General features: G+C 36.4%; 1 protein-coding gene and 2 non-coding genes across 3 annotated transcripts; 2 read left to right on the top strand and 1 right to left on the bottom strand.

The window, feature by feature from the left end:
• Positions 1-393: 393 nt before the first annotated feature.
• Positions 394-3,080, bottom strand: LOC145014204 (AUGMIN subunit 2-like). Its single transcript, XM_078972576.1, has 6 exons — positions 2,707-3,080; positions 1,998-2,111; positions 1,763-1,867; positions 1,602-1,670; positions 1,267-1,380; positions 394-726 (listed from the first exon to the last, which is right to left on the bottom strand). The coding sequence occupies exons 1-6, from the start codon at positions 2,833-2,835 to the stop codon at positions 511-513; spliced, it is 747 nt and encodes a 248-aa protein (XP_078828702.1). The 5' UTR covers positions 2,836-3,080; the 3' UTR covers positions 394-510.
• An 11,652-nt stretch (positions 3,081-14,732) lies between these two features.
• LOC145018901 (small nucleolar RNA snoR2/U65) lies at positions 14,733-14,884 on the top strand. The gene has a single exon (XR_013667262.1). It is a non-coding gene; the product is annotated as a small nucleolar RNA snoR2/U65 (small nucleolar RNA).
• A 63-nt stretch (positions 14,885-14,947) lies between these two features.
• LOC145018896 (small nucleolar RNA snoR77Y) lies at positions 14,948-15,030 on the top strand. Its single transcript, XR_013667257.1, has one exon. It is a non-coding gene; the product is annotated as a small nucleolar RNA snoR77Y (small nucleolar RNA).
• The last annotated feature ends 2,547 nt before the right edge of the window (positions 15,031-17,577 follow it).

The following is a 17,577-nucleotide window of genomic DNA, read 5'->3' on the forward strand; positions in this document are numbered from 1 at the left end:
ACTACCGTAATAACTAATTTTACTACTACAATTTTGAAATTTGTAACGCTTTTTTACATTTGTTTTTAATGTGTTTGAACTCTTAGAGAAGTCTAGAAGTTTCCATATTGACATTAGATATCCATTTTACGGCAAATTTTATTTATTTTCTAACATTAGTAATCATTTTCTTTTTTTTTTTTGGATCTCTACTATCAAAGCATCTACACATGAATTTTTTCTCCTATGCCTTTTTTAGTCCCTCTCTTGTGATTTAACCACTCCAAAATAGAATATGTCTCGGGTTCAAATCTCACAAACTTCAACATAGAAGTTACCCATTTCAAAAAGGAATTAGAAAACCCAATAACTTGATTAACTCTTTTGTAAAATGTTAATCGTATACCAAACCGATGAAACAATTAAAGAATTTTATTTATAATCATTTGATTTTTACAAAGACAATCTTCTCTCGCTTATATCATCTGTATTATTTTCATCTTCTCTTTCTTTCTTCTCAACTCTATGAATTCACGGGCTTCTAAGATCCAAATCATTTGCCGATGATCTCGGAGTCACGCATTCTGATTCAGTTGGCGATGTTCTACGAGATGCATATTTGCTCGATGACTGGGATGGGCCCGCCCTCATCTTTTGAAGTGACACAAAGGATTCTCTCATAGCTGTAATTGCTTCAAAGTACCTCGTACATGACACCAATGCCACAGGAATTGGACGCAACATCTCCTGTTCATAGCATAAAAGATTAATATCATAAATAAGTAACAAACTATTTGTTTTTTTAAACCATGATACCAACACCATTGTTTTTTTTAAAAGTACCATCAGAACATAAGCAACTGAAACATTTTGTTCACAAATAACCATCAAAATAAGTGAACACAAAATTCATGCGTACCTTCTGATGGTAGTTTAAATTAAATTGTGTTTTGTGAGAAAAAATATATATTTCGTTAGCTGTTTATAACATTAACCCTAAGGTAAACCATGATCTGGAGTGTATTTTTTATTTTTATTTAATGAACTTAAGAGTGTTTTATTTATTTATTTAATGGACTTAACACTGTGTTTCTTTCTGACATTACCACAAAAATGACTCTATAGAGAATTCAGAAAATAACTTAAAGTCAACATTTTTTACAATTTTGTCTTTGTTTTTTTTTTTTTTTTTTTTTTACATTTCTCCACATGTGTCATATTTTCTCAAATGGTTTTAAATTATTTATTCAAACAACACTTAATAAGAAAAAAAAATTATAAACATACCCTCCATATAGACGGTGGTTCCTTAAAGTTTTCAGCCCAGTGGAGATCAGAAACAGATGCCATTAACGTACCATAATCACTGGCTGCCATCATTAATAGTTCCGAGAATTGTTTCTGTTTATTATTAAAAAAAACAAAAAACAATAAACTCAAAATGAGAAAAAATAATACCCGACTGAATAAGACAAATTTTCTAGCACTGAAAAGGGCATTCTTGTCTTTTTCCACATAGCAGAGAGAATCTCTTTCACACCTTGTGCTACCTTTTTGGGTGTCTGAAATACGACCCCGTTAGTCTAAAATACAACCTGTTCTGTTCTATTATGTTGTCTAACCTGATATTCTGCTTCCACAGGAATGCAATCTACGGGATATGGTTGATGAAGACGGGCTAAAATACGATCCTTTTAGTCAAATCAAGAAATACAAAAGTGGAAAAAAAGTCAAACATTGCAAATGTCATATATTTAATATTTTATTAAATGATGTTAAATACCTTATTCTGGATAACACCTCTTAATATACGAGTGATCCTTGCTAAAGTTTCTATCTTTTTTTCCATTTCACTCACATGCGTCAAGTGCGAGACATTCATATCTTCCTTTAAAGAAAAAAAATCACTTTATTTGTTAAAACATAACATGTTTAACTAAATTTGAACATAAAATTTAAAATTAGAAACCATAATAAGTTTAAAAAAAAAAAACATGTTTACATAATTACATGATCACCTTTCGACCTTGAAGTTCCACATGCAGATCGGTAATTTTCCTTTGTACAATGGTAAGTTCGTGCAATAGTCTTACAAAGTCCTCACACTTTTTATCATTGCTAAATGATAACTTCTGCAAACAATTAATAACAAAAATTAAATCTAAAAAACTAAAGCTTTTAAAAGCCCTTAAAAGCTATTGTAACTTGTAAGTAGCTTTTTCATCATCAGAATGATCGGATTTTTGATTAAAATAAAAGTTTTAAATCCGTAACTCATTTTCTTTAATCAAGATTTTTCTAAAAGCTCTTAAACAAAGATAAGACAACCTTAACCTTAATTACTATGCTCATGCATAAAACAACACAACGATTGGACCCCATGAACGCAAAATTTCTATATTTCATGGATGAATAAAGAAAAATCCTCATTGTAATATTTTTGAAAGTCAATCTTTCCGCTTCAACAGTATCATATAAAAGTGGAATCACAACATTGGAACCCTAGAAATGATAATATAGGACAGTGGCGCCGATTTTCTCATGAAGGTTGAAATCGATACCGACTTTGATGATGAAAAACTATACGATTAATATTCAAGTTATAAGATCCTGAATCCGAGTCTACAAAATTTACAGAATTGAGTAAAAAGTGCTACGAAATCCATGGGCATTGGAGATACATGAACCCTAAAAGCGATAAATCAACTGAATTTCATGATCACATACCTTGGATGGAGGGGATCGAACAGAGAAACCGAGGTCGGAAGCGATGGAGAGAGCATCGGAAATTCCACCAAGTTGTCTCGGTCTTCTTTCCACCCAACCACCGTCGCTTCCCTGAATCGACGACGCCATTTAATTTTGATGAATTCTCACTTTGCAAGATCGAACATTTGCTGAATACTCGATTTTTTATAAGGATGTATATCTATTTCTTGCACTCGCACTCTATTTCTCCTTCTGTTGTTCCCCAGAAATTTGAAAATTGTTGAACGAGCAAATCCTTTCAGGCCGATACAGGTGGTTGGTGATCGGATTCGAAGCTTGGTCGCACGACCATTCGAATGAAAAAAAACAACGGTCTCTCATCTATTAGCAATTTGTATTTCTGGTCCTCCAGTTTTGATAAATAGTGATGTGGTCTCCCCTAAATTTTAACCATGTGTTCCCGAGTGGTTTTAAGGAGCATTATCTTCTACCTTTTCCCCCAAAAGTGAAAGAATTTGGAAAGAAAGAAACTCATTATAAACAATAGGGTAAATTACACCAATGGTCCCTCGTGGGCATGTCAGAAGGCGTGTTTGGTCCCTATTTAAAAAAATTCACTCGGACCGTCCCTGAATTTCTTTTTTCTTGCACGCTTAGTCCCTATTGACATGAAATGATTATTTTACCCTTAATAATTTCTTTTTTCATTTTCTTTTATTCATTTATCAGTTTTAGATTATAAAATAAATTAAAAAAAAAAATCATATATATCCACCCCTCCCCTCCCTTTCTCTTTCCCTTCTCCTTCTAACTTTCTTGGACCAGAACCACCGTCTACCACCACCGACTACCACCGGAAACCACTCGTCCTCCTCCTTTTTCGACAAGATTAACTAGCCAAAATTCGTTTGTTTTCCCCTCCTTCATATCACCATCATCCAGCTCAAACAACCATTGATGAACATACCTGATTTTCAAACATCAAATATTCAACCCAAAACTTGCATTCTAATCTGAAAATCAAACCCCTCATGAATCTCAAACCCATTTAGATCTACATTTATATTTGAAACTCAAACCCATATCAGAAACTCGAACATCAGAAACCACATCATCTCATCATCACAACCCACCCCCATCGCATCACCCTTCTTTGCCTTGTTTGCCGTCGGATGCCTCACCGGAGATGTTATCGCCATTTGATTGCTCCATCGAAGCAGCATGCCTCGCATCCCACTCCATCGCTGCACCCACCGAGACCGACGAAACCCTTCTTGCCTCTTCCCCTCGCACCTTTCCCTTCTTCTCGTCGAGCTCCCTTGCCAAACCCTCTCGTCTGCGTTGCTGATTGCTGCTCGCGACCACCCCTCCCCTTCCCCCTTGGCACCTCACTGCCAGAGGAGAAAGAGCGCGGCCCCGCTGATTCTTCCCATCTTCTTTCTTCGGTCTCGTCGACCCCAGGAGACGCTCCCTTCTTGCGATTGATCGACAAAACCTCAGATTAACTGCCTGCGAGCCTCCGTGATTTCTTGCCGGCTGTCGTTCGTTGGTGTTCTACTTTCGATCATCCTGTCTATTTTCCCGTTCAGACAAAAGACGGGGCACAAAGAGATTTGCACACTAAACAGCATATAAAAATAATTATAATACTTTTTAATAATTAAATTGATAAAAATAAATGAAAATGAAATTGAAAAGGGCATTATAGTCCTTTCATGTCCCACAAGGGATAAGACGTGCAAAGTTCAACTAACGAGGGATGAAGTGTGATACTTTTAACGACATAAGGGACGGTCCGAGTTAATTTTTGAAAATAAGGACTAAGTACGCTTTCTGGCATATACACGAGGGACGATTGGTGTAATTTACCCTAAACAATATTCTGCTACAATTTGTTTCTACTTTTTCTCCTACCATATCAAATAATGTTGATATGTGTCGTATTTAATTACATATTTAATGAAATTAATAAGCATTTAATCCATTTGTCAAGATATAATATGGTAGGAGGATAAATAGGAACAAATTGTAGGAGAGTATTTAATTTCTCTTATAGATATGTTATTTATCGATTTTAGTGAAAAAAGATTGTGTAAACTTCCTAATCAAGAATTTCTTCAACTTCTCTAATTTACGATTTTTTTTTTCAACGTTTCCCTAATCACAATTTCATTTCCTTTCGTTCAATTATTAGAAAAAATTACAAATTTAACCAAATACACTAATTATTTTGTGGAAAATAGCCAAAAAACTAAAAATTACATTTTTAGCCACTAAAATCACAGATTAGTATAATACATCCGTGATTTCATCATGCCATCTGCGAACGTACAAATGACTAAAGCACAGACGTCCTTTAGCGACTTGTACGTTGGTAGATAGTTTTTTTTTTCACTGTATATATACCTCATTTTCAAACCTAAAATCGCAGATGGACATACGTTTGTGATTTTGTGATTTTTTTTGTTTTTTTTTATTATTTTGACTACGAAATTGATAGGTTTGACTACGGAACAACCTTATTATATATAACTTTTTTTCAAAAAATTATCATTTTTGTTGTTATTTCTTTGGAAAATTTGTTTAAAATGTCTCTAAAAAAATGAATGAATATTTGATTTGCGTTGTAACTAGCGGGGGTGGAAAAAGAAAGAAAGAGATTCTCTAAAAAAGATAGTGAAATACAAAATAGCTATGAAATCGCAAATGAAATGTACAAAATCATAGATGGATTGTTCCATCCACAAACGTACAAGTGCCTAAAGAACGTACAAGTGCCTAAAGAACATATGTGCTTTAGGCACTTGTACGTTTGCAGAAGGAAATGCGAAATCACAGACGGGTTTAATCCATCTACGATTTTAAGGGCTAATTTTGTAATTTGGATTTTTTTGGCTATTTTCTACAAAGTAATTAGTGTATTTGACTAAATTTGCAATTTTTTCCATTTATTATAATAGGTTACAATCTGTGGAAACCACAGAAAAATATTTATAAAAATTTATTAAATTAATAAGATTTACTTTTTTAGACTTTTGTATTGATTATTTAAAATTAATATATATATATTTATTTAAAAATCTGATATATGTTATATATGTGAAGATATTTAATATAATTATGATTTATAAAACATAATATAAATTTCAATAAAGTGTAAAAAATACAATCAATCATAAAAATGACATTGATATACAAAAAGTTAAATATAAATATAATATAATAAAAATAAATAAACACAACACAGTAAATTAAGGGATATATACAGTAAAGTCCCAATATTTTCATCGATTTGACAAGAAAGTTCTAAACTTTATTTTTTTAATAGTAAAGTCCAAATTACCGGCAGTTTTTGACACTTTTACCCTTTTTTCCCGGTTAGCCGGTAATTAGGACTTTTTTGTAAAAAAAAATAAAGTTTAAGACTTTCTTGTCAAATCGTCAATTAGGACTTTACTATCAAAAAAATAAAGTTTAAGATTTTTTTGTCAAATCGTTGAAAATATTGGGACTTTAGTGTATATATAATTTTTTTTTTTTTTTTTTGGTTACAAATTTAATGGTATGGTACTCTTTAAGCATAAGAGTTATTGAAATCTTCTCTAATCTACTAGATCCTATTGAGATCCTTAACATTTGCTTCTTGTTAAATCGTTTTTTTAATCTTAACAAACCGACATTGAAAAAAATTGAGATAATCAAGACAAAAAGAAACAAAGAACCACGGTTGTGTTGTCTTTTTGCAGCCCAAAAAATGGAGAAATATGAAACCGAAAAAACAAAATTGCCCATCTTTCCCTTCTCCACATTCCAACCTCATTGTATGAATGGCCTAGTGGAGTGATGGACTTAATGGGTTAAGTGAAAAACACATAACCCTAATTGTGATTTTATGGGAAAACCCTAATTTTGCTCGGGCCTTGAGTCGGGCCTTTCTTTTGGGCTTTGGTGAATGGGCTATTGATGGGCCATATTTATGGACTGGATTGGTGGACCATATTTAAACCTTATAATGTGAAGGTTGGTTGGTCTTAGATCCTAATGGGGTTATTTGTGGGTTTGGCTTAGTGATAGAAGTCGGAGTGTAGCAGCAACATTTATAGGATATGTTCGCCATCCAAGGTGAGTCTTCTCACTATACTTACTTGCGTTGTAATTTGTGTCTGACCGGGGGGTCTTATTCATGTTGATGACTAGAGGGTCGTATTTACACTATTGACCGGAGAGTCTTAGTATATTATTGACCATAGGGTCACCGTACGTTATAGATTGGAGGGTCTTAGTACATTATGGACCGAAAGGGTCTTGTTTGTTTATAACGTGATATGTATTATGGTGCATATTGTCTTTGTGACTTATGTTGTTATAGTAATCTGTGTATATGTTGATCTTATGTGCTTACTTGAGTTATGTGATATTATGCATTGTTGTTTTATGTGATATGTGTTATGTTCTGAGCTATCAGAGTTAGGACTAAGAGGGTTCATCAAAGTTGTGGGACTGGAGGGTCCCACTGAGACACATTGACTAGAGGGTCTTATGGAGTTATAGCCTCAAGTGGCTATAGTGTTGGACGTGTATGGTATTTTGGGGAACTCACCAAGCTTCGTGCTTACCGTGTTATGTGTTATGTGTTTCAGGTATTTCTCAGGATCACGGGAAGGCGTCGGCTTGATTGTACACACGAGATGAAGTTGTGTTTTGAGGATCTTGGATTTTATTCAAATAATTATGAACATGTATTTTAATAATTGATATATTGAAATTTTGGGAAGTGTGCTGATGTCATATACGTGAACATAAAAATGAAAATTTTGTGCGAAAATTTACGGTGTTACAGGCATGGACAGGTTGAGTCGGTTTGGAGCTATGATCAACTGTGAGCGTCAGATGGTGACCATACGATACCCTAGTGGGGGAGTGCTTATGGTGTATGGCGAGGGTACCAGATCTGGATCAACTTTCTGTTCTGCTGCCATAGCAAGACAAAGTCTAAAGCAGGTTTGTATGGGCTTTTTGGCGTATGTGATGGATACACGGGTTGCTACAGGGAGGCCGAGTTCTATCTCTGAGGTTCCAATAGTATACGAGTTTCGGGATGTTTTTCCCGAGGAGTTATCGGGAGTACCTCCCGAGAGTTAGATGGAGTTGCGGATTGATTTGGTTCTGGGTGTGGCACCTATTGCGAAGGTACCTTATCGCCTTGCGCCACTAGAGATGCAGGAGTTATCCTCACAGCTTCAAGAGTTGCTAGGGAAGGGGTTCACCAGACCGAGTAGCTCACCATGGGGAGCTCCGATCCTTTTACTCAAGAAAAAGGATGGTTCACACCGGATGTGCATTGATTAACGGGTGTTGAACAAGCTGAAGGTCAAGAACCGTTATCCACTTTCGAGGATTGACGATCTATTCGATCAGTTGCAGGGGGCATCTTGGTTTTCCAAGATTGATTTGAGATATGGATATCACCAGATGAGAGTGTGCGAGGAGGATATCCAAAAGATAGCCTTTAGAACTCGTTAGGGTATTACGAGTTCGTGGTGATGCCTTTCGGGCTCACCAACGCACTGGCAACATTCATGTACCTCATGAACAGGGTGTGCAGACCTATTTTGGATCGATCGGTGATCATGTTCATCGACGATATTCTGGTGTATTCAAGATCCAGAGAGCAACACGAGAGATTCTTGGAGTATTGAGTCGAAGAGGCTTTATGCCAAATTCACCAAGTGTGATTTCTGGTTACGAGAGGTCCAATTCCTTGGACACCTCGTTAATTAGAATGGGATATTGGTCGATCCGGTCAAGATTGAGGATTGTAACGCCCGTGTTTCTAGGCTTGCCATTTTTAGCAATGTAATAGTCTAGGTTAACCTTGTAACTCAACTTGAAATAATAAGAATGTATTATTTGTGAATTATTTGAATTATGTGATTTATGTGTGTATTTTCTTAATTTTATAATTTAATAAATTAAGAATAAAATAAGCATCAAAATTTAAGTGTGAGATAAGCCCGAGATCTTTGCATAAATTTGTAGTGGTCGAAACAAGGATTCCGGAGATATAAGGAATGCCAAAATCCGAGTTATAACGAAGAAGTTATGACCTGTCGAAGTTTCGCGACAGAACCGGTACGACGCTGAGTGACGTAAAATATGAATTTAAGATAGAGAGATATTTAGCCTTAGCGATCTAAACGAAAGTCGTAGATTTCGTTAAACCGAGAGCATGCATAAAAGGAACGCCCAAATCTGACTTCGTATGAGGAAGTTATGATTTTCTGAAGTTTCGACGTGGTAGTATACAGCCCGAATACTCGATTTGAGATCGAGCGGTTTTTAGTCGAAACAATCTAAATGAGAAACGAAGATCTCGTTGTTAGTAGCGAAACAATGACAAGTTAGGCGAGAACGGACGTCAGACGAAGAAGTTATGAATTTATAACGAAGTTTTTCTGTCCCGGCCTTCTAAAAATAAATAATAAAAATAAAAGTCAAAATTAGCCGACGGAGTCTAAATGAAAGTTGTAGAGTATGGTCTGACCTTCGCGTGGATATAAAGAACGTCGAAAACGGAGCTCGTATGCGAAAGTTACCCAATTTAGAAGTTTGACAAGTCAATTACGCCCCGCGTACTCAGTCGGATGCAACTTGTCTGACCAATACTCGAGTGCCACCAGTCGACGCACGCAGTGACGTCAAAGTACGCCCCGTGTAACCCGAGTACGCCCCGCGTAATTTGAGTACGCCCCGCGTAATCCCAGACCCAGCAGCTTATAAATAGAACTCGAATTCAGCCATTTTCTCTTGTTCAAACTCTTCCCTCTCTCAAAGTTTTGCCTCGATTTGCGTGCCAATCATACCCCAAAGCCCCGGTAATATTCCCGAGCCCCGAAGTAAGATCCGAAGCCCCGAGGATCCCGAAGAGCGTTATTCCCGAGCCGAAACGCTGCCCGCGAGGAGCCCGGTTTTGTGAAGATCTTCCAGATCTACGGAGAAACACCTCTTCTGCAAGCCGTAGTGTTGCCCGATCATCTTCTGATCAAGTGAGTGTGTAGTTATTTTCATTCCAACGCAATATTATGAAGTATATCATATAAAATACGTGTTAGGTGTATATATTTGGTTGTTATACGTGTGAGTGTATATTCACTCTCTTCTATCTTATAGATCTGATGTATTCTCTATGAAATACGTGTTATGTGTGTATGCCTCATCTGTTATGTGGAATATGTATTGCTTAAAGCATGTTATACAGGTTTTTAAACTATGTATAAAAACGTATATTTTTATCTACTAATATGTTGGGTAGAACATGGGTAGGTAATTGGTGTGTAATAAACAGATGAGAGGCCTCGGTGTTATCGGTGTTATTGGTGTTATTCTAGTCATTCAGCAGAGTATGGATGACGAACACGGACTATTCTAGACTGTCCTGTGGAACACTAGCAGGCTCATTACCTGTAGGTGTTGTGAACGACGTGTTCACCGGTGTACTCTATCCCCCACATGGTTGCCTTTAGGATACTTATTGTTGAGGAAGCCCCTCTGCAGTAATATCCGTCCCGATGAAAAATCCTGAAATAGGTTCCTTATAATAGACGTTATTTTTAGGAACGTAAGGTGAGGATAACGGGAATGGGTAATCGGGTTTATTGTTGATGGTTGAAATTAAATATAATTATTGTGGGTTGAAAACCCTATATGCTCACCAGGCTCCCAAGCCTGACCCACTCAGTTGATTTATTTTACAGGAAGTGGCGCAAGAGCTTAAGATGGGCGAACATCAAGTTGTTTTGTTTACAAGTCTGTATATGTATATATTTGTTGAATGACTTGTAATGCTATCGTTTATGCTTTATGATCTGTATCGGAACATGACATCCCGACTTTTGAATATGAAATGAAATCATATGTCTTATGAAATGTTTTGATAAATATCTATTTTATCATGTTTTGTTTTTGGGAACAAATTCCGCATCTCTTTTAAAATTAAAAGGATTTACTCTGAAAATTATTTTAAAAAGCATAAATGAAATCGGTCTTTTCTGGCCGAGATTTTGGGGATGTCACAAGGATGTTATGAGATGGGAGGTGCCGAGATCCTCGTATGAGATCAGGAGTTTTCTGGGGCTGTTCGGCTATTATCGAAGATTTATCAGAGATTTCTCCAAGATTGTTGTTCCTCTTACCCGATTGACCAGGAAGGGTGTTAATTTTGTTTGGGGGCCCGAGCAGCAGGCCTTATTTGAGACCCTTTGCCAGAGATTATGTGAAGCCCCAGTGTTAGCCATTCTCGAGGGTGTGGAGGAATTTGTAGTCTACTATGATGCATCTATATCAGGATTGGGTGCGGTGTTGATGCATAGGGGGCATGTACGGTCTTCATCACATTTCACTCAATTCCATTCCAGTTCTAGCATATACATGATTCTACCATCATGGATGAATTTGACCAATTCAATTGGGTTTATTGTAATAAAAAATCATTTAGGTCATAGAATCCATTGCAATTTAACATAGAAACATGAAATCCCTAATTTGAATTTCCAGGGATCATGAGGGTTTTCACCCAAATCCTTAAATCCATCAAGGGGATGATTGGACCGAGATTGGGATCATCAAAACAACTCAAGGGAGGTTAGAAAACCAAACCCAAATCAAGGAATCATACCCATTTCGACATTGGGGTTTACCCACCTCACAAAATTGATTTCTAGGTTGAAATGAAGAGAAATTATACCTTTCAAGCCTTGATTCCTTCTCTTCTTTGTTTGGTTGCTTAATTCCTAAATTGGAAGGAACCCTAAAAGCCCTTGAGATCCAAATAGCCATTAGAGGAGGTGGTAATAAGCTCAAATATGTTTTTCTCCATACGAGGGAATGGATGCATCTTATTTCTCCAGATCTCCAATTTGGTCCCCCCAAGTTTTCTTGTTTTGGTGAAAACTCACCAATCCTCAATATTTGTGATTTCAACTTATGTTTTGAAATATTAAGTCCTTAGTCAACCCTTTAGCCAACTTACTTTCCCAATTTGACACTCTTGGCCCTTTAACTTTTTAAAATGTTATTATTTTTATTTCTAACATTCTAAACTTCATATCAACTAATAATATGATTATTCATTAATGATTTAACTTTATAAATAAATTTCATTTATTTAATTTATTAATTTAAGAACCTAGTCTTAAATTTTAGGATGTTACATCTAAGCTAGTAATCACCAAGTTCCAGACTTTTTCTACCTCAAATGGTTGCCGAAAGTGTGATAGATTTTGGATCCCAAAGTTTCCCTCCAAGCTAAACAACTTCAAGCTCTTCCAAACCTTCACCAAGCACCAAAAGCCTACAAAAATCCACTCAAAACCGCAAGATTCCCCACAAGAGGCTCACAACTCGATTTAGGGTTTCAGGAGGACAAAGAGGCTGATAAGGAAGTTTAAGGCCTTTAAACAAGGTGAAAAACCATGAAAATTATGGTTTCTCAAACAGCATCCAACTCGTCGAGTTGCCTTCACCAACTCACCGAGTTGGTCCTTATGAATGCGCGTGCCAAAGGTCGCCAACACGTCGAGTTCCTCTCCAAGATCTCGACAAGTTGGCCCTTACAAAAAAAATTATTTCCATAATTGACCTTGTAGATTCCGGGTGTTACACCACCAAACCGATTTAAAATGTAATTAAAAAAAAAAAAACGTAAAACACATGCACAAATAGAATGTAAATATAAAATGGAGCCAAAAGATACCAACTTAGAAGGTCATTCCAAAAAGTTACCAATTTTTACAAAGATGAAGTTGAAAATGGTGGTATAAAGTTATAAACTCTACTTTTTGTATATAACTGCAGCTCTCAACTATGAATTGGAGCATCATACATCATGACCAAATTTTTTTAAACAAAGAACACTTATTTAAATAATTGGTTTTCGATTTAATCTTTATGAAACCTCACAAACTCAGAACGAGTAAATCGTTAAATCTTAAAACAATACTAAAAAGATAATCGATTTAAGATAGGTGCAATTGATGTAAAACTTTAACAAAAAAAACCCTAGAAATATGAAGCACATGTGCACCTAGTTTTCGATTGATTGTTCCGATTATATCCTCCCCTAAAAGCCAAAGATCTTGCAACTAAAAAAAACTCTCAATTTAAAACCACAGTCTACTCAATTTGGCTTTGTATATATTATTTTTTCTATTTTTCAAAATAAATATCCATTTGGTCCTTCACCGTAGAGAGCAACTCATTACTCTCAAATATATGGCCATCAGGAGTCTAAAGAACTTGACCTGCATCAATTACGTAAAACTGAAAATTAAAATTTTACATTTTTGTAAAGAGTTTTAATAAGTATACATATAATAAAAAGTATTTTTCCAAAAGGGTTCATCTTAAGAAACTCAATAATCGTATTAGGCTCACCCATCTGTAAGTTTTCAACCATTTAAACCTCAACACCAACATATTCTACAACAATTAGCTCCTTGTAAACATTAATGTTGTTTGACCACACATTCATAATCTGCAACAGGCACAATACATTAAATGAATAACAATTAACTAACACAAGAATGTAAATATCAAATCCTCAAGTAATAAGGGGGAGAGCCTTAGAAACACAAGTAATATTAATCTTAATAATTTCTAAACAAAATACCTAAAATCTTCATATTGCTTAACTAAACTTGTTTTTATAATATAGCAAAAGTAAAAGAAGATTGAAACGATAATATAAATATTTAGGATATTAGCATAAATAATAGATGAGCAAGATATCGAATCGATTCAGGAATAGACAAAGGGCCTATAAATAAGGTGCCTTTCTTCTTACAATAGATTAAGTTGTCATAGTTAACCTCGTCTTCTTCATTTTCAACCCTCGTAATATATGTAGGAGAGAGAGAGAGAGAGAGAGAGAGAGAGAGAGAAGGAAGACATGGGTTTAACAGCTCTTTTATGTATACATGGTAGCAAGAGGGAGATAATTCATCTTTATCTTAGGAAAGCCCGAAAATCAAAGACAAAAACTTTAACCTGGGAAAGAGTGGAGCAGGAAGCATTAGGTATGGGTCATGTTACAACATTCAATTCACATGTCACCTCATCCATAACACCACCATATCATAAAGGGGGAAACGGTATTCCCCATGTTATAACATGTTAAGAGGTAGAAAGAGAAAGAAAGAAAATAATTTGATTGGTTGGTAAAGGCAACAACCAATTAAATTTCCCGTTGCATCTTGTCTTCGTTACAACTAGATATACCATAACACCCCCTTAACAAGAAGGGGTGGTGTTCATTGCGTTGAGATGAAATTATGGCCGCCGCCTCGGCCATAACGCGACCAAAAGATGGCCGATACTGCGTAGTTTAAGATGATTTCAATGTAGATATGAAGTTGACGGAGACACAATAATATCATTTAATCATCGGGACCACTTCTGATCAACTTTACTTTCCTGACCAGGTGGCTTCAATTCATACAAGTGATTTTTCCGTAGATATTAGAATTTTTATGATAATTTCTCTTTAAATGTATGACAATTATTCAAACGATTGTATATCTAAACAACTCTATATATAACAAAAAAAATCATCGGAAAAAATTAATAATAATAATAATAATAACCAACATAATAATAAATAAATAAGAACAAAAAAATCAATATAGCTTCTAAATATATAATCACCTTTCGGTATTTCAAACATATTATCAACAATCTAGTTTCATTTAAGAAAAGCAACATCAACTAGACATTGGGCTCTTGATGAGTATCAAATTTGGTGATTGGGCCGAGGCTTTCCTTCTATTTTGACCTAATTTACTATTACAATTCGCTATATATATATATAACTCCCGGCGTTTTCATTTATCATATCTTTCACAAAGTTTCTACACATCCGTTCGTATCTACAACCGATCAGAGTTCTGAGCTTAGATCTATTAGGTTTTTCATCGGCGCTACACAAAATTTCGTATAATCGCAAAAAAAAAAAGAAAAAAAAAAAAACTGTTATCTGTTTTACGTTATCAGGTTCGATGCCACGTCGGCGGTAGCAAAACCTGCTTTGACCGGCGATGCTATGATCGGACCAATATGAAGCTTTCGCGTTTCGCATCTTATAGGAACCTGTGAACTGATAAATTTCTGTTCATTCACAGAGCCGTTTAGTGCGATTACATTTGTTTATAGTTATTTTTCCAAAACCAATTTCTTATGGCGTTTAACGATTTGATTTGGAAAATTGAAGCCGATGATGATTTAATTATAAAATGTTGGAATTACCGACTGATTATTCATTGATGATAACTAGGCTGCCTGAGGCTTCTTTTTCTACTTTAATTTATGGTGTTTTACCACCATTTTCATCCTGATTACGAAACTACAATCTTTGATTTGTTCGTTTGAGTTAAACTCGGATTTTTATTAAATACTTTAGATTTTTTCTCTAAATTAAACCTCCAACAGTTGCAAAATATCTCCCTACATTTTGAAAAATGTTTCTCATTTAGTTGTTATTTTTCTTTAACTATCACTAAACTAACCAATTTTTATGTAAACAGTTTGAATGTAAATTTTTTTTTTGAAAATGTATTTTCTATAGATTAACAAACAGCCGCGTTCCCAAAGAAAATTAATGTGGTATTTGTTTTGGAAGCCGTAAAATACTAAAATCCTTTTTTTTTTCAAAGTATTTTTCCAAGCTTTCACACAAGAAGTTTTTATGCAAAATATTGTTTGTTTTTAAATTTAGTATGTCGACTCTTTAATCATTTTTGAATTAAATTATTTTTAAGAAACAAGCTAAATGTAAGTTATTGGACCAAATTAAGTCATGGGTAATTTGAGGTAAATACATAATATTATGTAATCGAGTTAATTATCCAGGTTTCCAAAATAGCAGTGTACTCTGAGGATGGTTTCTGTACTTTAAAATTAATGATTTGTTCGAAAAATTGTGATAATGGAAAACCACAATATAATAAATCTAATAGTTTACATATCTTATATACTAGAAAAATGATAAAGTATACACCCCTCAACTATATAATAAATCTAATAGTTTACATAAATATAAGCTAGACTAATATCCTCCCTCAAGCAAGAGGCGGTGACCCAAGGCGCAACATGTGACGAAACTCCTCAAACTGCGGTCGAGGAAGACTCTTGGTGAAGATGTCGGCGACTTGAAGCTTGGTAGGAACAAACATGGTGACCAGTTTTCCGGATGCAACTAGCTCGCGAACAAAATGATAGTCAAGGTCAATGTGTTTAGCACGTTTGTGAGCGACTGGATTTTAAGTGAGAAATAATGCACTCTGATTATCACAAAGAAGTGTATGACGACCGGTGGGCAAAGCATATAACTCTTGTAACAGATGAGTAATCCAAATAATTTCAGCTGCCGTGTTCGGCTCGATATTCAGACTCACAACTGGAGCGGGAAACTATGGGCTGTTTCTTAGCACTCCATGATACAAGATTACCCCCCAGGAATATCAAGTACCCATAAGTAGAGCGGCGAGTTTCAAGATACCGGGCCCAATCGGCATCAGAATAACCAACAATGGCAACAGACTGAGGGCGTGTGAAGGTGAGGCCAAACGATAGAGTACCCTTGACATAGCGAATAAGGCGTTTGACCGCCTGAAAATGAGCCTCGGTCGGAGCAGCAAGAAACTGGCTAAGTTGGTTAACCGCATAGGAAATGTCGGGGCGAGTAACGGTCAAATATTGCAGAGCGCCAACCAACGAGCGGAAGAGGGTGGGATCGGCAAAGGCAGGACCGTCACGAACCAAAACGGTATTGGCAGCAAGAGGAGTAGGCACCGGTTTGCCATGAAGAAGACTGGCACGTGAGACAATGTCATGAGCATACTTGGCCTGACACAGAAACAGGCCACTAGAATGATGCACAACTTCGAGGCCAAGAAAGTAATTTAGCCGCCCAAGATCTTTAATACGAAACTCAACATGAAGACGAGAAATAAACGAGGATATGATAGCATCATCGGAGCCGGTGACAATCAAGTCATCAACATAGACCAACAAATAAATACTACAGGAGTCTCGGCAAAATACAAATAGAGACAGATCAGCACAGCTACAAGTAAAACCATGCTGAACTAAAAACGAACTGAGATGATGAAACCATGCACGCGGTGCCTGTTTTAGACCATAAATAGCTTTATTAAGTTTGCACACATAGTCGGGATGGCGAGCATCCGCAAAGCCCGGGGGTTGGTGCATGAACACCATGTCATCCAAGGTGTCGTGAAGGAAGGCATTGTTCACATCGAGTTGGCGCAACCGCTAATCATTAACAACGACAAGAGTGATAACGACACGAACGGTAGCCGCCTTGACCACCGGACTAAACGTATGAGAGAAATCAGGACCCGAAACTTGACTAAATCCTTGCGCAACAAGGCGAGCTTTGTGGCGCTCAACCGTCCCATCTGCACGATACTTCGTGTGAAACAACCACCGACAACCGACAATATTGTCTTGAGACGGACAAGGAATGAGAGTCCACGTCTTATTTTGATGAAGAGCCGCAACCTCAGCATGCATGGCATCACGCCAATGAGAAATACACAAGGCATCCGCATAAGACGAAGGCACCGGGGCGGAAAAAACCTGCTTAAACAAAGAGTGAGAATATAAGTGTGCCAAATCAACCCAGTAACGCAACTTGAAGATCCCAAATTTCGCCCGTGTGGTCATCGGATGAGAGGGAGGCGGCATGCGAGGCGACGGAGGAGAATCCGACTCGGAATTAGGGCCCGATTCAGCACCAGTATCAGGATCGGAGTCAGACCCGGACGACGAAGCATCGGAGGCGGATGATGGATCAAAGGCGGCACCCTGCAACGA

Source organism: Lactuca saligna, chromosome 9, assembly GCF_052625555.1.
Source record: "Lactuca saligna cultivar CGN05327 chromosome 9, ASM5262555v1, whole genome shotgun sequence".
Classification (NCBI taxonomy): domain Eukaryota; kingdom Viridiplantae; phylum Streptophyta; class Magnoliopsida; order Asterales; family Asteraceae; genus Lactuca; species Lactuca saligna.

Excerpts from the sequence above, each read along its gene's own strand:
- LOC145014204 (XM_078972576.1), bottom strand. The coding sequence starts at position 2,835 with ATGGCGTCGTCGATTCAGGGAAGCGACGGTGGTTGGGTGGAAAGAAGA. Across the intron at positions 1,381-1,601 it reads CTGTGGAAGCAGAATATCAG|AAACAATTCTCGGAACTATT; the intron begins GTTAGACAACAT and ends AATAATAAACAG. Across the intron at positions 727-1,266 it reads AACCACCGTCTATATGGAGG|GAGATGTTGCGTCCAATTCC; the intron begins GTATGTTTATAA and ends TGCTATGAACAG.